The sequence below is a fragment of the Xiphophorus maculatus genome, chromosome 11, assembly GCF_002775205.1.
Source record: "Xiphophorus maculatus strain JP 163 A chromosome 11, X_maculatus-5.0-male, whole genome shotgun sequence".
NCBI lineage: Eukaryota > Metazoa > Chordata > Actinopteri > Cyprinodontiformes > Poeciliidae > Xiphophorus > Xiphophorus maculatus.
This window is the reverse complement of record NC_036453.1, coordinates 4,743,128-4,761,273: the sequence shown is the minus strand read 5'-3', so window position 1 is coordinate 4,761,273 and position 18,146 is coordinate 4,743,128. Positions and strand designations below refer to the sequence as shown.

The 18,146-nt window shown below is 35.9% G+C and overlaps 1 protein-coding gene across 1 annotated transcript; it reads right to left on the bottom strand.

Annotated features, from left to right (window-relative positions):
* Positions 1 to 311: 311 nt before the first annotated feature.
* LOC102230291 (adhesion G-protein coupled receptor G4-like) lies at positions 312 to 17,831 on the bottom strand. Its single transcript, XM_023341942.1, has 32 exons — positions 17,764 to 17,831; positions 17,500 to 17,585; positions 15,374 to 15,498; positions 15,067 to 15,304; positions 14,689 to 14,973; positions 12,647 to 12,744; positions 12,286 to 12,347; positions 12,099 to 12,144; positions 11,877 to 11,905; positions 11,371 to 11,525; positions 11,097 to 11,294; positions 10,941 to 11,014; positions 10,792 to 10,859; positions 10,668 to 10,701; positions 9,085 to 9,107; positions 8,691 to 8,833; positions 8,481 to 8,610; positions 7,585 to 7,685; positions 7,112 to 7,316; positions 6,858 to 7,023; positions 6,070 to 6,216; positions 5,831 to 5,962; positions 5,701 to 5,746; positions 5,520 to 5,623; positions 4,497 to 4,618; positions 4,049 to 4,317; positions 3,834 to 3,945; positions 3,554 to 3,632; positions 3,098 to 3,299; positions 2,272 to 2,373; positions 1,364 to 1,528; positions 312 to 1,004 (listed from the first exon to the last, which is right to left on the bottom strand). The coding sequence occupies exons 2-32, from the start codon at positions 17,576 to 17,578 to the stop codon at positions 922 to 924; spliced, it is 3,822 nt and encodes a 1,273-aa protein (XP_023197710.1). The 5' UTR covers positions 17,579 to 17,585; positions 17,764 to 17,831; the 3' UTR covers positions 312 to 921.
* Between the last annotated feature and the right edge of the window lie 315 nt (positions 17,832 to 18,146).

The window sequence follows — 18,146 nt, the reverse complement described above, 5'->3', positions numbered from 1 at the left end:
TATGAACGTGAGTTATAAAATACAAAGGTTTTTTTTTTTTACCTTTTTATTGCTGCTATTGCAACTAAAATGCAAAATTAAAAAAAATAATTTTAATTGGATTGTTTTCTAATTGAGTCAGATGTAACTGTAACCACAAAACTTGTAATCCCTAGAAAATTACATCTTTAGAAAATGTATTGATTACATTGCTGCAGTCTGTAATAAAAAGATTATTTGTTTAAATATGGCAAAACTTGAGACAATAAAGAAAAGAAATAGGAATATTAGTCATGTTTCATGAAATTTTAATATCATTTGCCACTGATTTTTTTTTTTTTGTACATAAACATCGCTAAGTTTAATAGTGTACACACAGACAGACATATATTGGCAGAGACAGTGGTTAAAATACCTGTAATAGGGGGGAAATCACTACAATGAGCAGCTGAAAACCACCATATGCTAATCAAACAAAAGGTGTCAGATTTTACACAAGAACAAAGCTGCCCTAAAAATCTCCACTGACATTTTGTGCATAAAGTAACTGAGAAATGATCAAAACGTTTAAAAATTGAGCAAAGAATAAAAAGGGGCCAAACCTGTCACCTTAAATTTTGGATTTTATTATCTTTTTTTTTTTTTACACAAAATGTTTCACAGTTCATTGTCACCATCGCTCCTCTCACCAGTTGCTTGGCAACCAACTCCTCCTTGGTACTGATGCAACCGCTCCTCTCTGAAATTACAGGCTCTTTTACAATATTTAGCGGAAACAAAACTAACAATAGCACTGTGTGGAAAAATTAGCTAATGAAGCCGATGCTGTGTGCACTGCTTAAATGTAGACATCTGTTGCCTCTGAAAGAGAGATGCGAGTAAATGACGGGATGTGTGCAGGTTAGCACTTTGGGTGGTTGTTTTATTGCTGTGGCTGGTCGTTTATCCAGATGTCGGGTTCAGAGATTCTGTATCTGGGGCTCCGGTCTGGGCTCGAGGAAGAACCAGGCTGTTCACAAAAAGATCTACAAGATAATTAAACATATGAACCATTTAGAGGTGAGAGGAAGGGATTGTTTTTATGTCTCTTAGGCGTGTGCACCAGGGGATTTGGCTTAAATTGAACTGTCAAATTGAGAAGGAAGTGTCATGAGAAGCAACAGTCACGTCCTTTTAGCTTGGTTTAAGTCTGCCTCATTACAAAAGGTTGTAATTATTTAATGTCAGAGCAGTGTCATTAATTCAAGCAGTGACCTTAAATGTGATTCCAGCTGCAGAAGCACCAGGAAAACCTTGTGGCTTATCATTACTTATCCTATGTTTTTAAAGTCTAATTTATCTTGTAAGTTTACCCAAACTGAGAGATTCTGCTTGGTTTGCTCACCGAGGTTTGGCCTCCTGCAGGACGAGTCTCTCTGGCTGGAGTCGGAAGAGGCTGAAGTACTGTTTGTGGAGTTGGACTTGACAGAACGGACAGATGGAATCGCTGCTCTTAAAAACTTTTCTTTGGGCTTTGCAAGTACTCGAACTGATGCTGAATTGCTCCACTCTAAAAACAAACAAAAAAAAGGTCCCAGACACAGTCACGATGAAATCAAGCCTTGTGTTTCTTTCAGGATTCCTATCCAGTTTTTAAAAATTTTTTATTTAAATGCATAGATTTCCAATTCTCGCAAAATGGGGAAAAATAAACAAACCTCACAGAATATGGAAAAATGTTTGTTTCATTATCAAAACATAAATAAATAATGGTGCCATATTTGTAAGGCGTACTTGTTTGTGGGTCAAAAAGTATTAGGGCTGCATTTAAATGTCTAAAGTGAATTTCGCACATTATTTGATCTCTAGACCTTCCTAGGTCATAATTTTTAACCTTGGATGTATGTATATACACGCAAAACAAAACTTTTTTTTCCAATAAAAAAGAAAAAATAAATTACAAGTAGTGGTTTAAAGAATTTATATTTAATGTTGGATAATCCTATCCAGATATTACATGTACATTGTACAGTTTGAAGTAGTTGGTCTAAATTAGTACAGATGACCAAAAAATGTTGTGAAACGACCCATAGATTGCTTCATGTCTTGCAGAAGATGGCAACATTGAGCTCCAACATTGTAGATGACCAGAATTAGATCAAAACCATCCGGAAAAATGTGAACATTTGACTCATGCAGCGTACAAAATGCTTAAAATAGTATATTTATAGAAAAGTCCATTCAATGCAAATAGCTACAAACCGATTCAGGCAAATAAAACCATAACCAGTGTATTATGTTGAGTGTTAGTACCAGAGTGCTCCTCAAGTCGAAATCGGCCAAAGCAAAGATGAATCCTCCACTGTTTTCTCACGTTCTCCTTCATCAGACAGTGGAACAGGAAGACAAAAAGTCCTGGAAGAAACAGAGTTTTTGGAAAGCCTGTAAAGAATTGTGATCCACGGTCATCGAGTGAACAAAAGACACAGATTCAAGAGTTCGCTGAAAAAACTACAGCCACCTCAAAGCCTGCCTAGTCCAAATATACACTTGGAGTGTTTGTGTTTGAGTCTTTATGTCTATATAGATCACCCATAGAAAGGACCTGTTTAAATAAATGATCAAACTTATGATATTCATGCTGATCGCTTTTTCCAAGTCATTAGTATTGAACACAACTACATTTTTCTCTGCTTAATTATTTCTAATTAGACCAATGACCTAAAATTGACACACATATTGACAACAACCCAAGTAATCCTCAATGAAATCTAAGCAAATTAAGATACGTGTAAAAAGTTAAAAGGACAGAGAGATAAATAATTAACAACTTCCTGATATTGGTGATTGAATACTTTGTGGGAAAAATCTTGAGTCTCCTCTATAGAGAATCTGGTTGATGGGAAGTATGTCCAATATTTATCCCATGTGTAATTGCATTTTTTTGTTTGCCTATAACTTTATTTGTGGGCTGATTTGCTTAGATTTCTTTGAATGTGTTGATTACTTGTGTTGTTGCCAGCATCTGGTGGGAATTTTATGTCAAAAACCTCATTAGAAATGTAAACAAAGAAATATTGACATGTTCAAAAGCTGCTTTACCCGATGTCTCAATTTCTCCACACAAAACAGAACTCACCTTGCAGGGTGTTGAGTCCGGCGAACAGGTACATCAGAACTGCCCTTGCTGGTGCCCAGGTAAAGAAACCTACAGTCCATGTTAGCCCGAGTAAAAAGGTGAGGCTGGCAGCTCCCTTCAGGTCCTGCAGCACCCCTCTCCGGGTCCCGGCCGGGCTGTTGAACCGCATGTGGCGGATCTGAATCAGAACCACCACAAAGACCTAATGAGAGATCCATAAAAACATTTTAAACTTACAGAAAAACGTGTATAATTTCAAACAATAAAAGACAATTTTGTCCAAATCGTTGACTTGCGGAAAAACAGGCTGTATTGCAATTTATTGTCATTTATTTAAATTATGAACTTTCTGATAGTTTTATATGACTAAGGGCTTCTCAAAACAAAGCAGCTCTGCAATAATGATCTATTCTGAACAAAACTGAAAATGTGTGCATAAAATTGAATCATATTTACCCCGATGTTGAAGAGAAAGATCAACCCAGCGTAGGCAACCACAGACACATAATATGTCACATTATCTTGAACCCAGCAGCTGTTGACAAATTGACAAAATGTTATGGTGCAAAGGACAAAGAAGGAAATACTGCAGACAATGTGCTTGTTTAGTCCCACAATTTACATATAAAATATGAGTATGCAAGGAAATTTTTTCTGCAGCAACAGTATGTAACTCAGCTTTCTTCAAAATAAATTAAACTATGAAAGATAAACTCAAACCAGACCAATATCTTACAAGTTATCAGAGTTGTCCAAAGGTTGGAAAGTGTGCTCAGCATTCCCAGAGAAACTACCGTATGCATCCCGATTCACAATGAGAACCATGATGCAGATCACCAGAGGAATACCTGACCAAGAGTTAAAAGCCCAAGAAGTGACATTTAAAACACCTTGCAATTAAATTGTAATTATTGAGCTACTAGTTGGAATTAAGCTTTAGTTATAGCTTACCCCATCCCAGAGCACAAAACTTGAGGATATACGAAGGAACATAGACATTGAAGACTTTAACCAGGGCAAAGTACATGTTGACAGCCTCTAATCCCATCCAGGTGAAGGATGCTAGGAGGAAGTAGTGCAGCAGGGAGGCTGCTGCCACACAGACACCGTAAACACTCCAGGAGGACAACCAGGAGTTGATGAGAAACATCAGGTTCAATCCCAGCAGGGCTAGCGAGAGGTTTATGAGGATCTGAGAGGGGTAGTCTCTACGAAGCTTCCTAAATCAATGGAAATGAGCGTCAAGGAAGAAGAGAAGACAGATTAAAGATTACTTATAACCCTGCAATTCAGACATTTGTTACATAATAACAAATGTCCTCTATAAATGGGAAGATAAACTCATTAAAAAATGTAGAATAGTTTGAAAGTATATTTTATTAATCTTGATACAACTTACTCAAAGGCTATGTACGTGAGAATGGTGATTCCTAAGCACAGGGAGGAGACTCCGCAGCCAACATATGTGATAATAGTCAGGATCTGTTCATGGAGCGGGTCCAGCTGAGTCCTGGACACGTCCTAGGAGAACAGACAGAGAGGGAAAATATTTCAACATTTTCTTCACTAGATGCCTCTGCTGGTTTCAGACAGCGTCTATACAGTCATTTTTAAGCCTTGTCACAGATTTCCAATTGGACTAAGTCTTGAGTTTTACTGCTGCAGCTCCTCCTGTTTATCTCGGCTTATTGTGCTGCTGAAACTTGAATCTCTGTCCTAATTTTTCCTACTAGGTTTTCTTTTTAGTCTTGATCTGTGTTTAGATCCTGCTTTCTTTTCACCATTGAAAAAAAATGCTTTCCCCCAGCATGATGCTGCCACCACCACAGCTGGAACACTGTGTTCAGGTTCACACTTGGTGTTGGTTTTCACCTTAGTGTCCTGCATGCAATTCAAATTGTACATTTCAGTTGTAAAAACACAACAAAATATACTTAAGCTTATGGTTGTAATGGGGAAAACATTAGAAAAAGTTTAAGTGGTGGGAAAACGTTTGGCAGGCACTTAATATATCCACAGTATCTGAACTAAATTGTAAACATTAGTTTGGCAGAAAACAAAAATGTGTCCAATTTGTATCAATTTAGACACATCAATATTATTTCAAAGAAAGAAACTCAAAATGTTTTGCTTGATTTAAAATGATAGTGTTTTAGTTTTATGTTTTATTTTTTCAAATCATTTGAAAATCAAAAACTATTCAAACATTGCTTTTCATTTTCCAAAAACTAAACTCTGAGTGCCCTCTGCTGCCCAAATCTTAGCTTAGCTGCCTTACTGGGTTTTTACAACTGCAAATATTTCTACAATTTAAATTCTTATAACATTAAAGTGCAAAAATCTTCACATTTTAGCTCTGCCTCTGGCTCCTAAGTGGTGGCGCTTTCTATAAATAAAAATATATGTACCAAAGGATTCGTACCAGAAGAACTCCAAAGTGTGTGAGATGATCGCAGAGACACGTTGTGTAATCAGGGGTGCTGTTATATTTTCGGCAGCCGTGATCATCCCAGCCCCCGTGTCCGTCTAGATGTCAACAATAATTTCTTAAAATCAATTTCTGTTCAGTATTAAAGAAATTTTTCATTTGAAAAAAGACCTACTGTTTTTATTGAAGTTCCAGTACACACACTGCATTTGTCTATCATGCTGGAAAGTATAAAATAAACTCATGATAATCTCATTTATTCATTCCTGGAGGGTGTAACATTGTTTTTAATATGCTTCTTCTACCACACTAGGCTGCAGATGGTGGAGCATGACTTTAACTTCTTCATGAAGGTCTTTAATTGGTGAGCTGGCGTTGGACACACTGGCTGACACCACAAAGGTGCTGAGGAAAGGCTCCTTTTCATTCACCTGATACTGGAGACAATAAACATCAACCACTTTCTTTACAAAGATCCATAAAAGGTCAGTTTGAACAAAATTATTTTTAATTTTGCGAGTATTCAGTTTTCTGCATCATGTACCTTAAAGAGTAGTGGGTTGGCGTAGAACTGAAACTGGATTCTAGGTTGGTTCTGGTTGAGGCCGTTTTGTGGGAAGTTGTTCTGCAGGGCAGACGGCAGGGAAATGAAAGCCACCATGCCGTCTGACGGATACCTGTTGATAAAAATCTACACCACACCAAATAAAAAAATCTTTAACCACACTGCATTTATAAATATATTCATATTTACTGCTTATTTTGAACAACTGGAGAATCAAGTGTCAAAATTGTGATAGTGCTTTAAAGATTTAAAAAGCAATAACCTTTGTGTTATTAAATATGGACTTTGTTTTACAATATCTTTTCTTTATTGGTTGTGATATTCTGATGCATCAAACTCAATTATAGTAGACTGGACATTAGATGAATGTAAAGTTCTCTGTAAATACAGTTTAAGTTCATTCAAATGAATTAGGTTCTGCACATTTCTGTTTGGATGTAAAGATGTGATGAATAGAAACAGAGCCTTGCAAAAACCGTTGGAAAAAAATATATTAGGACAGCTCAAAGGTGGGGCTTTCTATGTGATTTAGAAGTCACAGATTGTTCGGATAGCTTTTCTTCATTTAATAAATAGAATATATATATATTTTACCACATTACCACCAGGAGTGTAATGGAAAAAAATCCCATCGTTGTTTCATATCATTGGATAATTTTTTTCTACTAAAAACAGACTTTCTCTTACAAATCTTTACCAGGTGTCTCAATAACTGAGACGCAAGTTAAAACCTTCTGAATCTTCTGATATGAAAGGTGTTTCACTACCTCAGGTTTGTTGCCGGACCAATCAGAAAGAACTCCAAAGCTCAGGCTGCTAAACGGTCCAGGAGACACATCCACCACTGAGATAGCGATAGCTCGAGCACCAAGCGTGTAGGAGCCCTTGTAACCCACCATTTTGTCTCCCACCTCCTCTGTGAGGTTCAGAATACTGCAGATGATCACACATTATACGTTTAGACACAATTGAGCGTAGTTGAGGTTTTACTTGAATGCTTAAATCTGCATCACGTCCGTACGTGTTTGTAAACGGCCCCAGGTTGCTGTCCGATTCCAGTATGTTGGAAATGGTGTCGATCAGAGCTTGGCCAAGATCTGGTGTGACAACGCTGACGCTGATGATGTCCTTCAGCTTGTTGAGGACTGTGACCAGCTCTTTGTAGATGAGACTGGAGTGGTTTCTCATTAAATCCTTAATCATCTTCAACACGTCAAATGCATTTTCTGGAAATAAATGACACAACAGAACAAATGTGACAGTCAAGACTTTGAAACACTTTAAAAACTCAACAAATTTGTAGGTAGATCTGAAAAATTAAATAAACAGACAGATGTATAGATAAAGTGCAGTTTTTAAGCATATTATTGTAATTAGTTTTAACGTATGATTATTATTAACTGAACAATTTTAAACTCAGTACTAAATACACTTTAAAAATTATATCCTAGAAATGAAGAACACACAAAGGAATGGATTTAAATGATAACAGACCAGGAGTGACTTCAACATGATCCAGGTCAGGGATAGTTTCCACCAATGGAGGGCAGTTTTCAAGATTTGGCTCCATCCAGTGAGTCCTCTGGGACAGTTTACTGTAAAAAAAAAAAAAAAAAAAGACTTAAGATCTATTACCATTTAAAAACACAAGTAGAAAAGATACATTTCAATGTTTTCCTTTATTTTCTGAGGATGTTTAGAATATGTTGTTCGTCAAAAAAAGAGATGGTTGTGACGTTTTACTCATATTTCATCTTCAATCTATTTGTTTCCAACTGCCCTAATGTGAATGGGAATATAAAAATGGAATGCTTAATCTGAAAATCATTTAATTTTCCCCTTTATTGTCTTTTACAACAGAGCCATTAGTAAAATCTGTGACACTGAGTCAACATAAAACATGGACCAAACAGAGCAAATATGTACAAATAGAGATAATCAATACTCAGATAGGCCTATACTTGTTGATGCATTAAATTAATGGTGATAGTTGTTCAGCTAAACGAATGAGTCAATTATTTGATATCTTCTGTAAATATCAGAAAGAAAAACAGATGTTTTCTGTGTGTTTGAAGCTTGTTGGCTCTGAGTGTTTCTGTCAGGCAACACTCACTGATTTTACTGACGCACCAGTTTTGTGGTCCATTAAGAAATATAATGATGTTGCTGAAATGATTTGTGCTTCAAAGTAACATCCAACTTTAATAACAATCAGCAGGACTTTTCAAATTAAGGTTTTTAGCTCATGATTCTTTTGAACTCGTGTATATTTTCAGTTTTCTCCTTTATCTAAATGTTGCTGATGACAAGCAATGCCCAGGCAGCATGTGATCAGTTTTTAAAAACCTTAAAACCTTAAAAACCTAGCTCTTTATATTGAGAGGTCTCACCAAAGTCGGGTTGCAGAGTACTGAGGGGCTTTGGGGCAGGGATATGTAGCATTTTGTCTTCCTAGAGTGTCAGGCCACATGAACAGGCCTTTTAGGGTCTGCTGGGCTTCGGCAGCACACTGAATAACCGCTGAGAGGGAAACATATTTAGTAAGAGAGTTTCAGCTTTTCAGCTGGTTATCAGGGTGTGTGAACCTCAGCTGTACTTACATATGGGACATATCCTTATGTCGTGTGCTGTTATGGAGAACAACCCATTGTCATAGGGACTCTGGAGACAGTTCCATATTTTGTTTTCAATTTCATTTTGGTCTAATTGCGTCAACACTTGGACCTGGAAAACGAAGCTCTCTCTGCAGGCAGAAAAAGGTAACAATGAGCTGCAAAGATCTAAAGAATTAACATGAAAAGAAGATCAGAATGTAAGCGCTTATGAAATGCTGTTTACACATTTTGAGATTTACCCCAGTATTGAAATGCAATTCATGTAAAACTGAATGGAAGTTCTCTAATATGCACAAATGAAGACGTGCATTTTTATGCTGCACTTAACTCAGTTGCATTTGAAATGTTTTATTGCACATCGATTTTGAACAATCAGTACCTTGAGTCTTCATTTATGAACACCTGGTAAAAAAAATAAGAAAGAAATGTTTAAAGAAAAATAAATATACAGCAATTGTAATTGCTCAGACATTTATAATATGCAGTCACTATGGAGATGAATTAAAATTTTCATTCTTAGCTTCTAATGATTAATTTGAACTGCTCTTATTCTATAATGGAATCATAACACAATATTTTCAAAGATTACATGTAAATAACCCCACATTAAGCTCCCTGTTTGTTTGTTGTATTTCCTTTTTAGCACTTATTGTAGTTACTTCGTTTTATTTTGTATAATATATAAAGGACTTCCGGTTTTTAATTTGATGCTTTTATTTTGATAAGAGAGCTTCCTCTGTTTATAATATAGGACGGCAGCTTAACGACAAAAAGAACAAAAAACAAGTTGCAACAAGCTTGTAAAATGTATCTTATTATTAGAGGCCCCCTTGACAGAGGCACAAGGTGTGTCTATTTTGTAAATAAGGATATTTCTTTTATTGATTGGTTGGAATTGTAAATGTATTTTATTTTGTACTAACACTAGGGCATAGTTTTGAATTGGAGTTGATATTTTTTAGTAGTGAACGTTATGTTTTGGTTGATACGTTATGGTTGTGAGAGAGTGTTTTTGTAGTTTATATTGTATTTTGTGTGTGTGTGTGTGTGTGTGTGTGTGTGTGTGTGGGTGTGTGTGTGTGTGTGTGTGTGTGTGTGTGTGTGTGTGTGTGTGTGTGTGTGTGTGTGTGTGTGTGTGTGTGTGTGTGTGTGTGTGTGTGTGTGTGTGTGTGTGTGTGTGTGTGTGTTTGTGCATAAGGCTCTTACGGTGAAAGTAAGGTTTTACTCCCAATAAACCTCAATGTTCATCAGTAAAGCCAAAATCCTTCTCTTGAGGGGGTGTCTGCTACATTACATTTTTGGACTTACTGTAGACATTAAATTGTCTTTTAAAAATTATAAATGTGTACATTCAACTATTATTTGCTCTAATGTCCTTTAACAAGTCGCTTCTCCAACACATTCAGTCTTTTAGCCACAATGACAAATTGAATGTTTGGTGGAGGGAAGATGATGCTTTCAGACCTGAAAAAGCATTTTGAACTAACTGCCAAGTATGGCAGTAGCAGCATCATGATGTGGGGCTATTTTCTTATTAGAGGTACTATTGCATTGCACAAATTGGATAAGATTATAAAAACAAAAGATTTTCTTTTGAGTTTTAAGTCCAAACCGATTCATAATCTGACAATAAATTTGACAAGCATTTGTCAAAATATAATAAATATTAGAGAAGTATCACTGGTATTATTAATCCATTTTTATTTACTTTTCAGTTTTTTACAGTAATGTCAAAATGTGTTGGTAAACTTCTCAATAATCAGTGAATTTATTGGCATGGTAGCAACCAAACCCTTCTTATGATTTCTGACCAGAAACATGTTGGTCAAATTAAAAGGATTTCTTTAAAGTTATTTTTTATATGCTTTGTTGTGTACGTTTGCAAACCAATAAAAAAAAAATTATTTGAATTTTTATCCAGGATTCTGCAAACACTGGATTTATACAGTTTTATTTACTTACTTGGTTTGAGCGATGCTTCCTTTCAGGATGACGTCTGAAACAATGAGAGCTTATTTAGCTTATTTCTAAAAGTTTCTCTAAATATTGTTGAACGATGTTGTAATAGTTTCCTCATATAACACACCTTTCTGGTTTGGGGAGCAGCTGCAGATCCAACACCATCATTAAGTCATCAGGCAGACTGATGTTAAGCTGATATGAAAAATGTAATATTCATCTAAGAGATTTATTTGATTAAATAAGATTTTGGCTGTTTTTTTTTTTAAGACGTACCCAATAGGGAAGGATCTGTTGTGGGTCACATTCTCCCGTTATGGAGACGTTCATTTGGACTTCAAAGTAGAGTTCTGTTAAGAGGATTGAGACGAATCAGAAGCTTTCCTCAGGATGTAGAGAAAACAGAACTGTGGATCGTGCTACCAGACCGACCAGAGACGTTTCCAGGGGTTCTGGTGATGGGGTTGGTGGCGGTTTCTTTGGTACCAGAAATTATGCTGATGGTCGATGTTTCCAGAGTTGTTAATTGGGTGAAAGCAGAGGATGTCATGGTGGTTGGAGTGGAGGTTGTGACAGGAGCGGACGCTGACGTGACAACCTGAGGGCTGATGGTCATCATGGAAAATCTTTCTGGAAAGGAAACCATTCATCAGATATTTTGAAGGTTTCCTTTAGGATCCTGCTTCTACTGAGAGCTCTTTCCTACCAACAGGGGTGGTGTAGATGGAGCTGGTGTCGGCTAGGAGCAGCAGCAGACCGCTGGGGTCAGTGTAGGTGTTTGAAAGGTCAGTGTACATTTCTGTTTGAACAGCCGCAACGTCCCACTTTGGGATGACGCTGGTGTAAACAAGGCAGCGGAACCTGCGGGGTGGGGAGAAAGTTAACGGTGTTTCTACAGAGAAATGTAGGAAAGCCTGAAAAGAAATCTCAACATACCCTGCACTTCACATCTATATCCTAAATTTCTTTAATTTGTGACATTAAAGATGCCATTCACAGCCAAAAGATGACCCAAGTAATCTCAAATATGATCACAAGTGATGAGTACATGTCACACTCTTAATATAATTGTTTTAGTTTAGTGTGAGGGTTAATTGTAAAGTATTTGCTTATATATAACAGCCCCGGTCAAAATATTCTGATCAGTACAATCTTTACTGTTGCATAGCAATGTTTGTTTATTTAAAGTATTAAATAAACCTTGATTTTTACCTGGAAATATTTTCAGGAGCCCATTGCATCTGGAGCAGAGAAAACACACATTTTAGATTTTATTTTAAAAAGTTTGGGTTATTTTTATTGCATTTATTGTATTACTGTAAAATTGACTTTACATTAATCAGAATTAAGAGGCGTATTAACTGAAATATCACAAAAAGTCATTTGAAGTTAATGTGGATTGTTTTGCATATATAAAATTTGCTGTGTGCTTACCAGTTCATCTTCATAAGGCGTTTTTATGTGTTCCTCTGTGTCGGATCTGCATGAGAGATCACAGAAACTTTGCTTACGGTTCAATAGTTCCACTATAAAGCAGAGTTTAAGTAGCATAAACCAAAGGAGCTTTATTGGAAGTATGTAATATATTGAAGTTGTAAACTCAGATCTTTTTTTCCCTTACCTGGTTACTTCAAACACAGACACTCTGTGTAAATAGATTTCAGTCGGTAAAACCTGTCTGAGCTGCAGGATCAACAAACAGAACCAAAAATATTGTTTCACCTTGTGGTTCTTTGCAGTTGAACAAGGAGAAAATATTCTAAAACAAATTACTAACCCCTTAAATTAATCTATGCAAACATCAGTCATGACATCAGTATTTAAATTTGTTAATATTGATACGTTTCTTTTTATTTCTTAGTGAATCTATTCTTTAACACATTCAAGCTTTAACAAAACTACTGGTCACATCCTGAAAAGGTCAGTTCAGATTTGCGTGCAGTAAAACTTGTAAAGACAGAGATGATATTTGCTCTCCTTACCCAGCGATGTGCGATGTCTCTGGCTATGTAGTGCTCTGTTGTGTTTTTGTCGGTGCGCATGATCACAAACTGGAGATTCACCTCATAAAAGGACCATTCTGCCAAAATATAAACCAAAATATTAACCTCCAGTTAGGTAAAAAAAAAAAAAAAAAAAAAAAGAAGAGAGAGACAGATGAAAACAAACATTTGATATAGTTGCATAGATAAAATTTTATGTGAGTGTAAATCCTGAAAGTTTATTAGCTTTTTGTGTCACATATCCTAGATTCATTACTTTTTTTATGACAAACTTGTGTTTGTTCTGTATAAAAGACAGGAAATCAAGTTACAAACTGTTAAACTAGCTGTTCCTCATCTTGACATTGAACCTCAGACTCAGTGAGAAACTAAAGCCAGAGAGGCAATAAAAGCTGACATTAACAACACTGTCCGTTTTTATTTCCACCCCCAGTGAAGTGGCACCGTGTCCTAGAGTATTCATACACCTTCACCTTTTTTACATTATGTCGCATTACAAGAAGAAATTTCAATGTAAATTACTTGGATTTTTATTTGACCAACATAAATATAAAATTTAAAGAATTAACATACTTTTCTTTTACAATCTGACAGTAACTTTCACTGTCTTTTTAACTCCGATACCCCTAAATAAACTTTAAAAATGTCATGGAGTATTGTTAAATTCATATGTTGCATATGGAAACCAGAGTTGGGTAGTAGCTAGTTACTTTTACTCAATTTACTTGAGTAAAAGTTTTTGAAAAAAATTAAGAGTATTTTTATTATGCTGTACATTTTACTTTTACTTGAGTAATTTTATGATGAAGTTTTAATACTCTTACTTGAGTAAAATGTCTGGATTCCTGAGCCACTGAATGAAAAACAAACATGTTTTAACCAAAAATCCCCCAGACACAGACACACACCTGTAGTTTTTGTTAAAATTTCACAAGTTTTTTATTGAAAGAAACTGATTTAGAAAAAAACATATTTTGCCTGATTTTGTTATTTTTTGTTACTTACATGAATTATTGTCATTTCCGTCCTTAAATTACCAAAATTTAAGGACTTTATATTTTAGTCCCTCTGATTATGTAATTTTTCAAGATTAAATTATTAATAATTTGATCAGTTACTCAGTACTTGAGTAGACTTTTTACCAAATACTGTTTTACCCTTACTTGAGTAATTTCTTAGATGGCTACTTTTTACTTTTATTTAAGTAAAAAATATGTTGAAGTAGTTCAACGAGCTGTTAGTTCATCACTAATCTGACCGTTGGGGAGTGGAAGAAGAAAACCGTTGTTGAAAGAAAACTTTCTAGTTAAAAATGTATCACATGGCGAAGACGATATGCTAGTCACATCCAAATGTTGAAACATTGATTGTGGCTTCATGGGACAGAGAAACTGGTTAGAGTTGATGGGAGGTTAGATGGAGCTAAAAACAGGACAACACTGGAAGAAAACCTGTTGGACGCTGCAAAACGCTTGACACAGATGGTTCACCTTCCAGAATGAGCCTGAACAAACAACCACAGCTACAGTAGCAGGATTTCTGTCAAGGTATGTTCCTTTTCTGTTCCCATGTTGTGTTAATTATTTCTTACTATTAAGATCAATATAAAAACTGCCATTCTTGAAGTTGCTTAGAAAACTTTTTAAAAATTCAGATGATTCCATTTTATTGATTTAATAGGAGTTGTTAAGGTTGCCAGTGTTTTTAAAAATCACTTTTAAAAACATTGTACAATATACTCAAATCACAAGATTTGAGTATATTGAGTATATTAATAAAAGATTAATTTATTTTAAGACTTTCCGCAAATCTTTTCATGGTTGCAAATTTGTATTGAGGGCCCTGTTATTGTTTGTAGAAATGCTTTTATATTTGTTAAATAAAGCACAGCTGGCCAGGCTTTATTCTCAGAATAAAGCCGGTGGATATGAATCTACTGGAGCTGTGGAGATGAAATTGGAAAAAGCTGTAAAGGATTCTGACATAACATATTCAGATTCAGTTATGAGAAACAAACTCACCACATTGCAGGCTGGTATCACGGACCGGGTCATAGTTCTTCGTGTCCCAGTTGTCCCTCACCCACTTCACCAGATCCCCTTCTGTGCAGCTCAGTGATGTCACTTCCTCTGTGCTTCGTTCTCTCCCCCACATTCGAAAAAGGGAAATTTTTCCCACCATACCGCTGTACTTAATGATCTCGATGTTCCCATTGTTGATGGTGTGTCCGACCCCGAGTGTGAGAGATCCATTCGGGGCCAGCTGGCAGCACATTGGTGCAGCAACAGGAGGGATGTTTGTGTAAGCTGAAAGCACAAACAAAGGAGAGCAATCAGAAAGTTGCTCTCAGGCAAAAACTGCAACAGTGAATCACTTTTATCACTCAAAGCAAAGCTCACCTGCTGTCATGTTAATTAGGCTCCCGTTAACATAGAGGGCAGGCCTGTTCCTCGTATGGGACCAGGTGAGGCACAGGGCGTACCACTGCATCAACTGGAGGTTGATGTCCTGGGTGGTCCATTCCTCTCCAAACAGCCAAACCACCAAGCGATCGTTCCTTCCCCCCATCCCCAGCTCTGCGTACTGAACCTCAGGATGACGATACATGAAGATTGTCCAAGGTGGGAAACCTTTGACCTAGAGATGATCAGTTAGTTATCATGAATAGCATACCGTTTAAAAGAACAGTTTGTTCCCCTGCAGTACCTCCAGCTTCACGTTAAGGCAGACGGTGAGTTCCTGCAGGGCGGGGATGAACATCTGGGGCTTTAATATCCAGTGGCTCGATCCAGTCAGGTCAGCCACCTTCCCCCACAGGCTGAGCAACGTTTCTGACAGTCAGATGAAAATATGTTAAAAGTTAAACTTTTAGCTTCCTTACTGCAGGGACCTTGTCATAACATAAATGTCACCACAAACATTATAGGGATTCTTGACTTTTTGGAACAAAACATAGAAAACCTGTATGTTTTGTCTGTTTGTTTGTGTACATCAGGTGTTTCTATCATTGAATAGAGAGTCGTGTTATCATGATGTCTCTTTGTTCCCCACATAGACTGACTATTGGGATCTTGGTGTCTCAAGGTTGTAACTCTTTACTGCCTGATCCAAAGGACTTATTTCCATTTCCACTCACCCGTTTGTCTCTTCCTTCTTCATTTTGATGACAAAATGACAAATTGTCTAACAAGCAAACGCTTGTTAGACAATGTAAAGCAGCATGTTTGTCTGCTTTACGGATTTGTTGTTAAAACCAGAATCTACACTGGAAGCTGAGGAAAGGAGTAGGTTTTGTCCCTTCGCATCATCATTTTCCATGTAGGCAAAGGATGAGCAAATTGTGCCATCTGACTCAAAATTCAATTAAAAAAAAATAGCTTTTGATTGACTTTTTCTTTGCCCAAGCAGATTCAGAGTTTAGATTTATGTTAATTGTATATTAATCTCTTCATTTATGTTCATTTCAAAGCGTACAGCCAATTTCTGTACATTTTGTGATCAAAATAGTTTAAAGACTTTTTAAGTGGCTTTAATAATTACTTTGGAAGTTTCAAACTTAGTGTTTAAATATGTGGAGTTTGGTTTTACGTTTTAGATCTTGAGTATGAATAGCTTAGAATATTTTCCTAATGTTTTCATTTCCCCTTTTCATTTTTAAAGGACAAATATCTGTCAATTCTTAGTTCATGCTGACTTTTTACAATGATTAACAATTTGGCCAAAATTATTCAGGTCTAAATCTGTCAAATGTAGGAATCATTTTAGGCTTAACTGCATATTAAATGTACACATCACATGTTCATGTTAATACATGAACATGTACATGAAATACATGTGATTTTCACCAATTTAATCCAGAGTGACTCTAAAATCAGTGTGAATAACTGATTTCACACTGATTAGAGATATGGACACTAGATCTAGTGTCCATATCTCTACTGGACACTAGATCTAAAACATTCTAAAATGTAAGGAGAAAAAATCTGTTGTTTTAGGATTTTTTTACAAACTAAAATAAATATATCAACATTTCCTCTTCTGTTCTGAAAATCAGAAAGCCAATTTCAACAATGTGTTGTTTCATTATTTGTGGAGCCTACAAACTGTGAACATTTTTTTACAGCGAAATGTCCAAGACTTTATTCCAAGAAATGTCAAGAAAGTTTCAAGACATTTGAGTCTGAAAATATATGTCTTGTAATGAAAAATGTTTAGGAACTCTGTCATAAACAGGAACAATTTAATGAGTGTTTCCAGAAATTACTACTGAAAAAAATCCTAACGTAAAATTCAACAAATATTAAAATTTGCTTTTGTGTTTGAGAAGTTCTTATAATAAGTAATGATGCTACCCTGAGTTTATTTCTTAGATCGTCTTGCTTATCCATGCCTTAATCTGATTTGCTTATAATCTGAATTGTTTGCATTGGTATTTGAGAAAAGCAAACAAATGTCATATAGTCGTGTATCTTCATAAATTTCTGTGCAAAAAATAAGCAAAAATGTACATCCAGAAACTTGAACAAACTAAAAGTCAGTAAATAATTTACTTGAACACACACAAAATGTTCCCATGTTGTCTTCCACAATCACCATTCACATTTCACATGTGTGTGTTTGCTTTGGATTATTCTGACATTTTTACAGCTGAAACTGTAGCTTTCTCATGTGTTTGAGTTCAGCCTCACATATGGTGACCTTATTGTTAACGAACCGAAATACTGAAACAGACTTCTGTTTTTAGAGATGCCAAAAACACTTTGCTATAATTGTGTTAGCTGAAAACATTCATGATTGTAGAAAAACTTGTGGTTATTGATCACATTTCCTACCTTGCTCTTCAGCCACAACCTGGCTTCTCAGCAGAAATACAGTCAGGAACAAAGCCAGTTGTTTATGTAAAAAAATCATCTCAAATCTAAAAAAACAATGAAGAAATTAATTGTAATTTAATAATAAACACATTTTTAATACATATGGTAAAATATAGGTGTAGATGTTTACCCCCACTATTATAAAATAATTTGAATTGACTCTTATCAATCACCTCAAAATAAAGTCAGGATATCACAGCTTAAAACAAAGGAAGTTCTTACCGTTAAAACGAACCACCAGGACATCAAAAAGAAAACCTTCCACATGCGTTTTCCTTCAGGTTCTCAGCAGCTGCAGCAGCTGATGGAGAGGTAAAGTGGTGTCTCTCTGTGATTGGTTCAGGTTGTGTAATTATGACCACAGAATAAAGAGAGAGGAGCAGCAGGTGTCTGTTCTGTGTCTTTGTGTAGTTCAGAGAAATGTGACCTTTTGCTAGATAAAAACCATAAATTGAAATGTTATTGGTTTTGACAAACATGCATCCTGTATACCTACATTAGTACACAAGTTTTAAGTTTAAAGGCAGACAGAAAATGTGTTTTTTTCATCAATTTCTCTGATATAGTTGTTATGGTGGGGATTCTATGTCAGCAGATAAAATGTG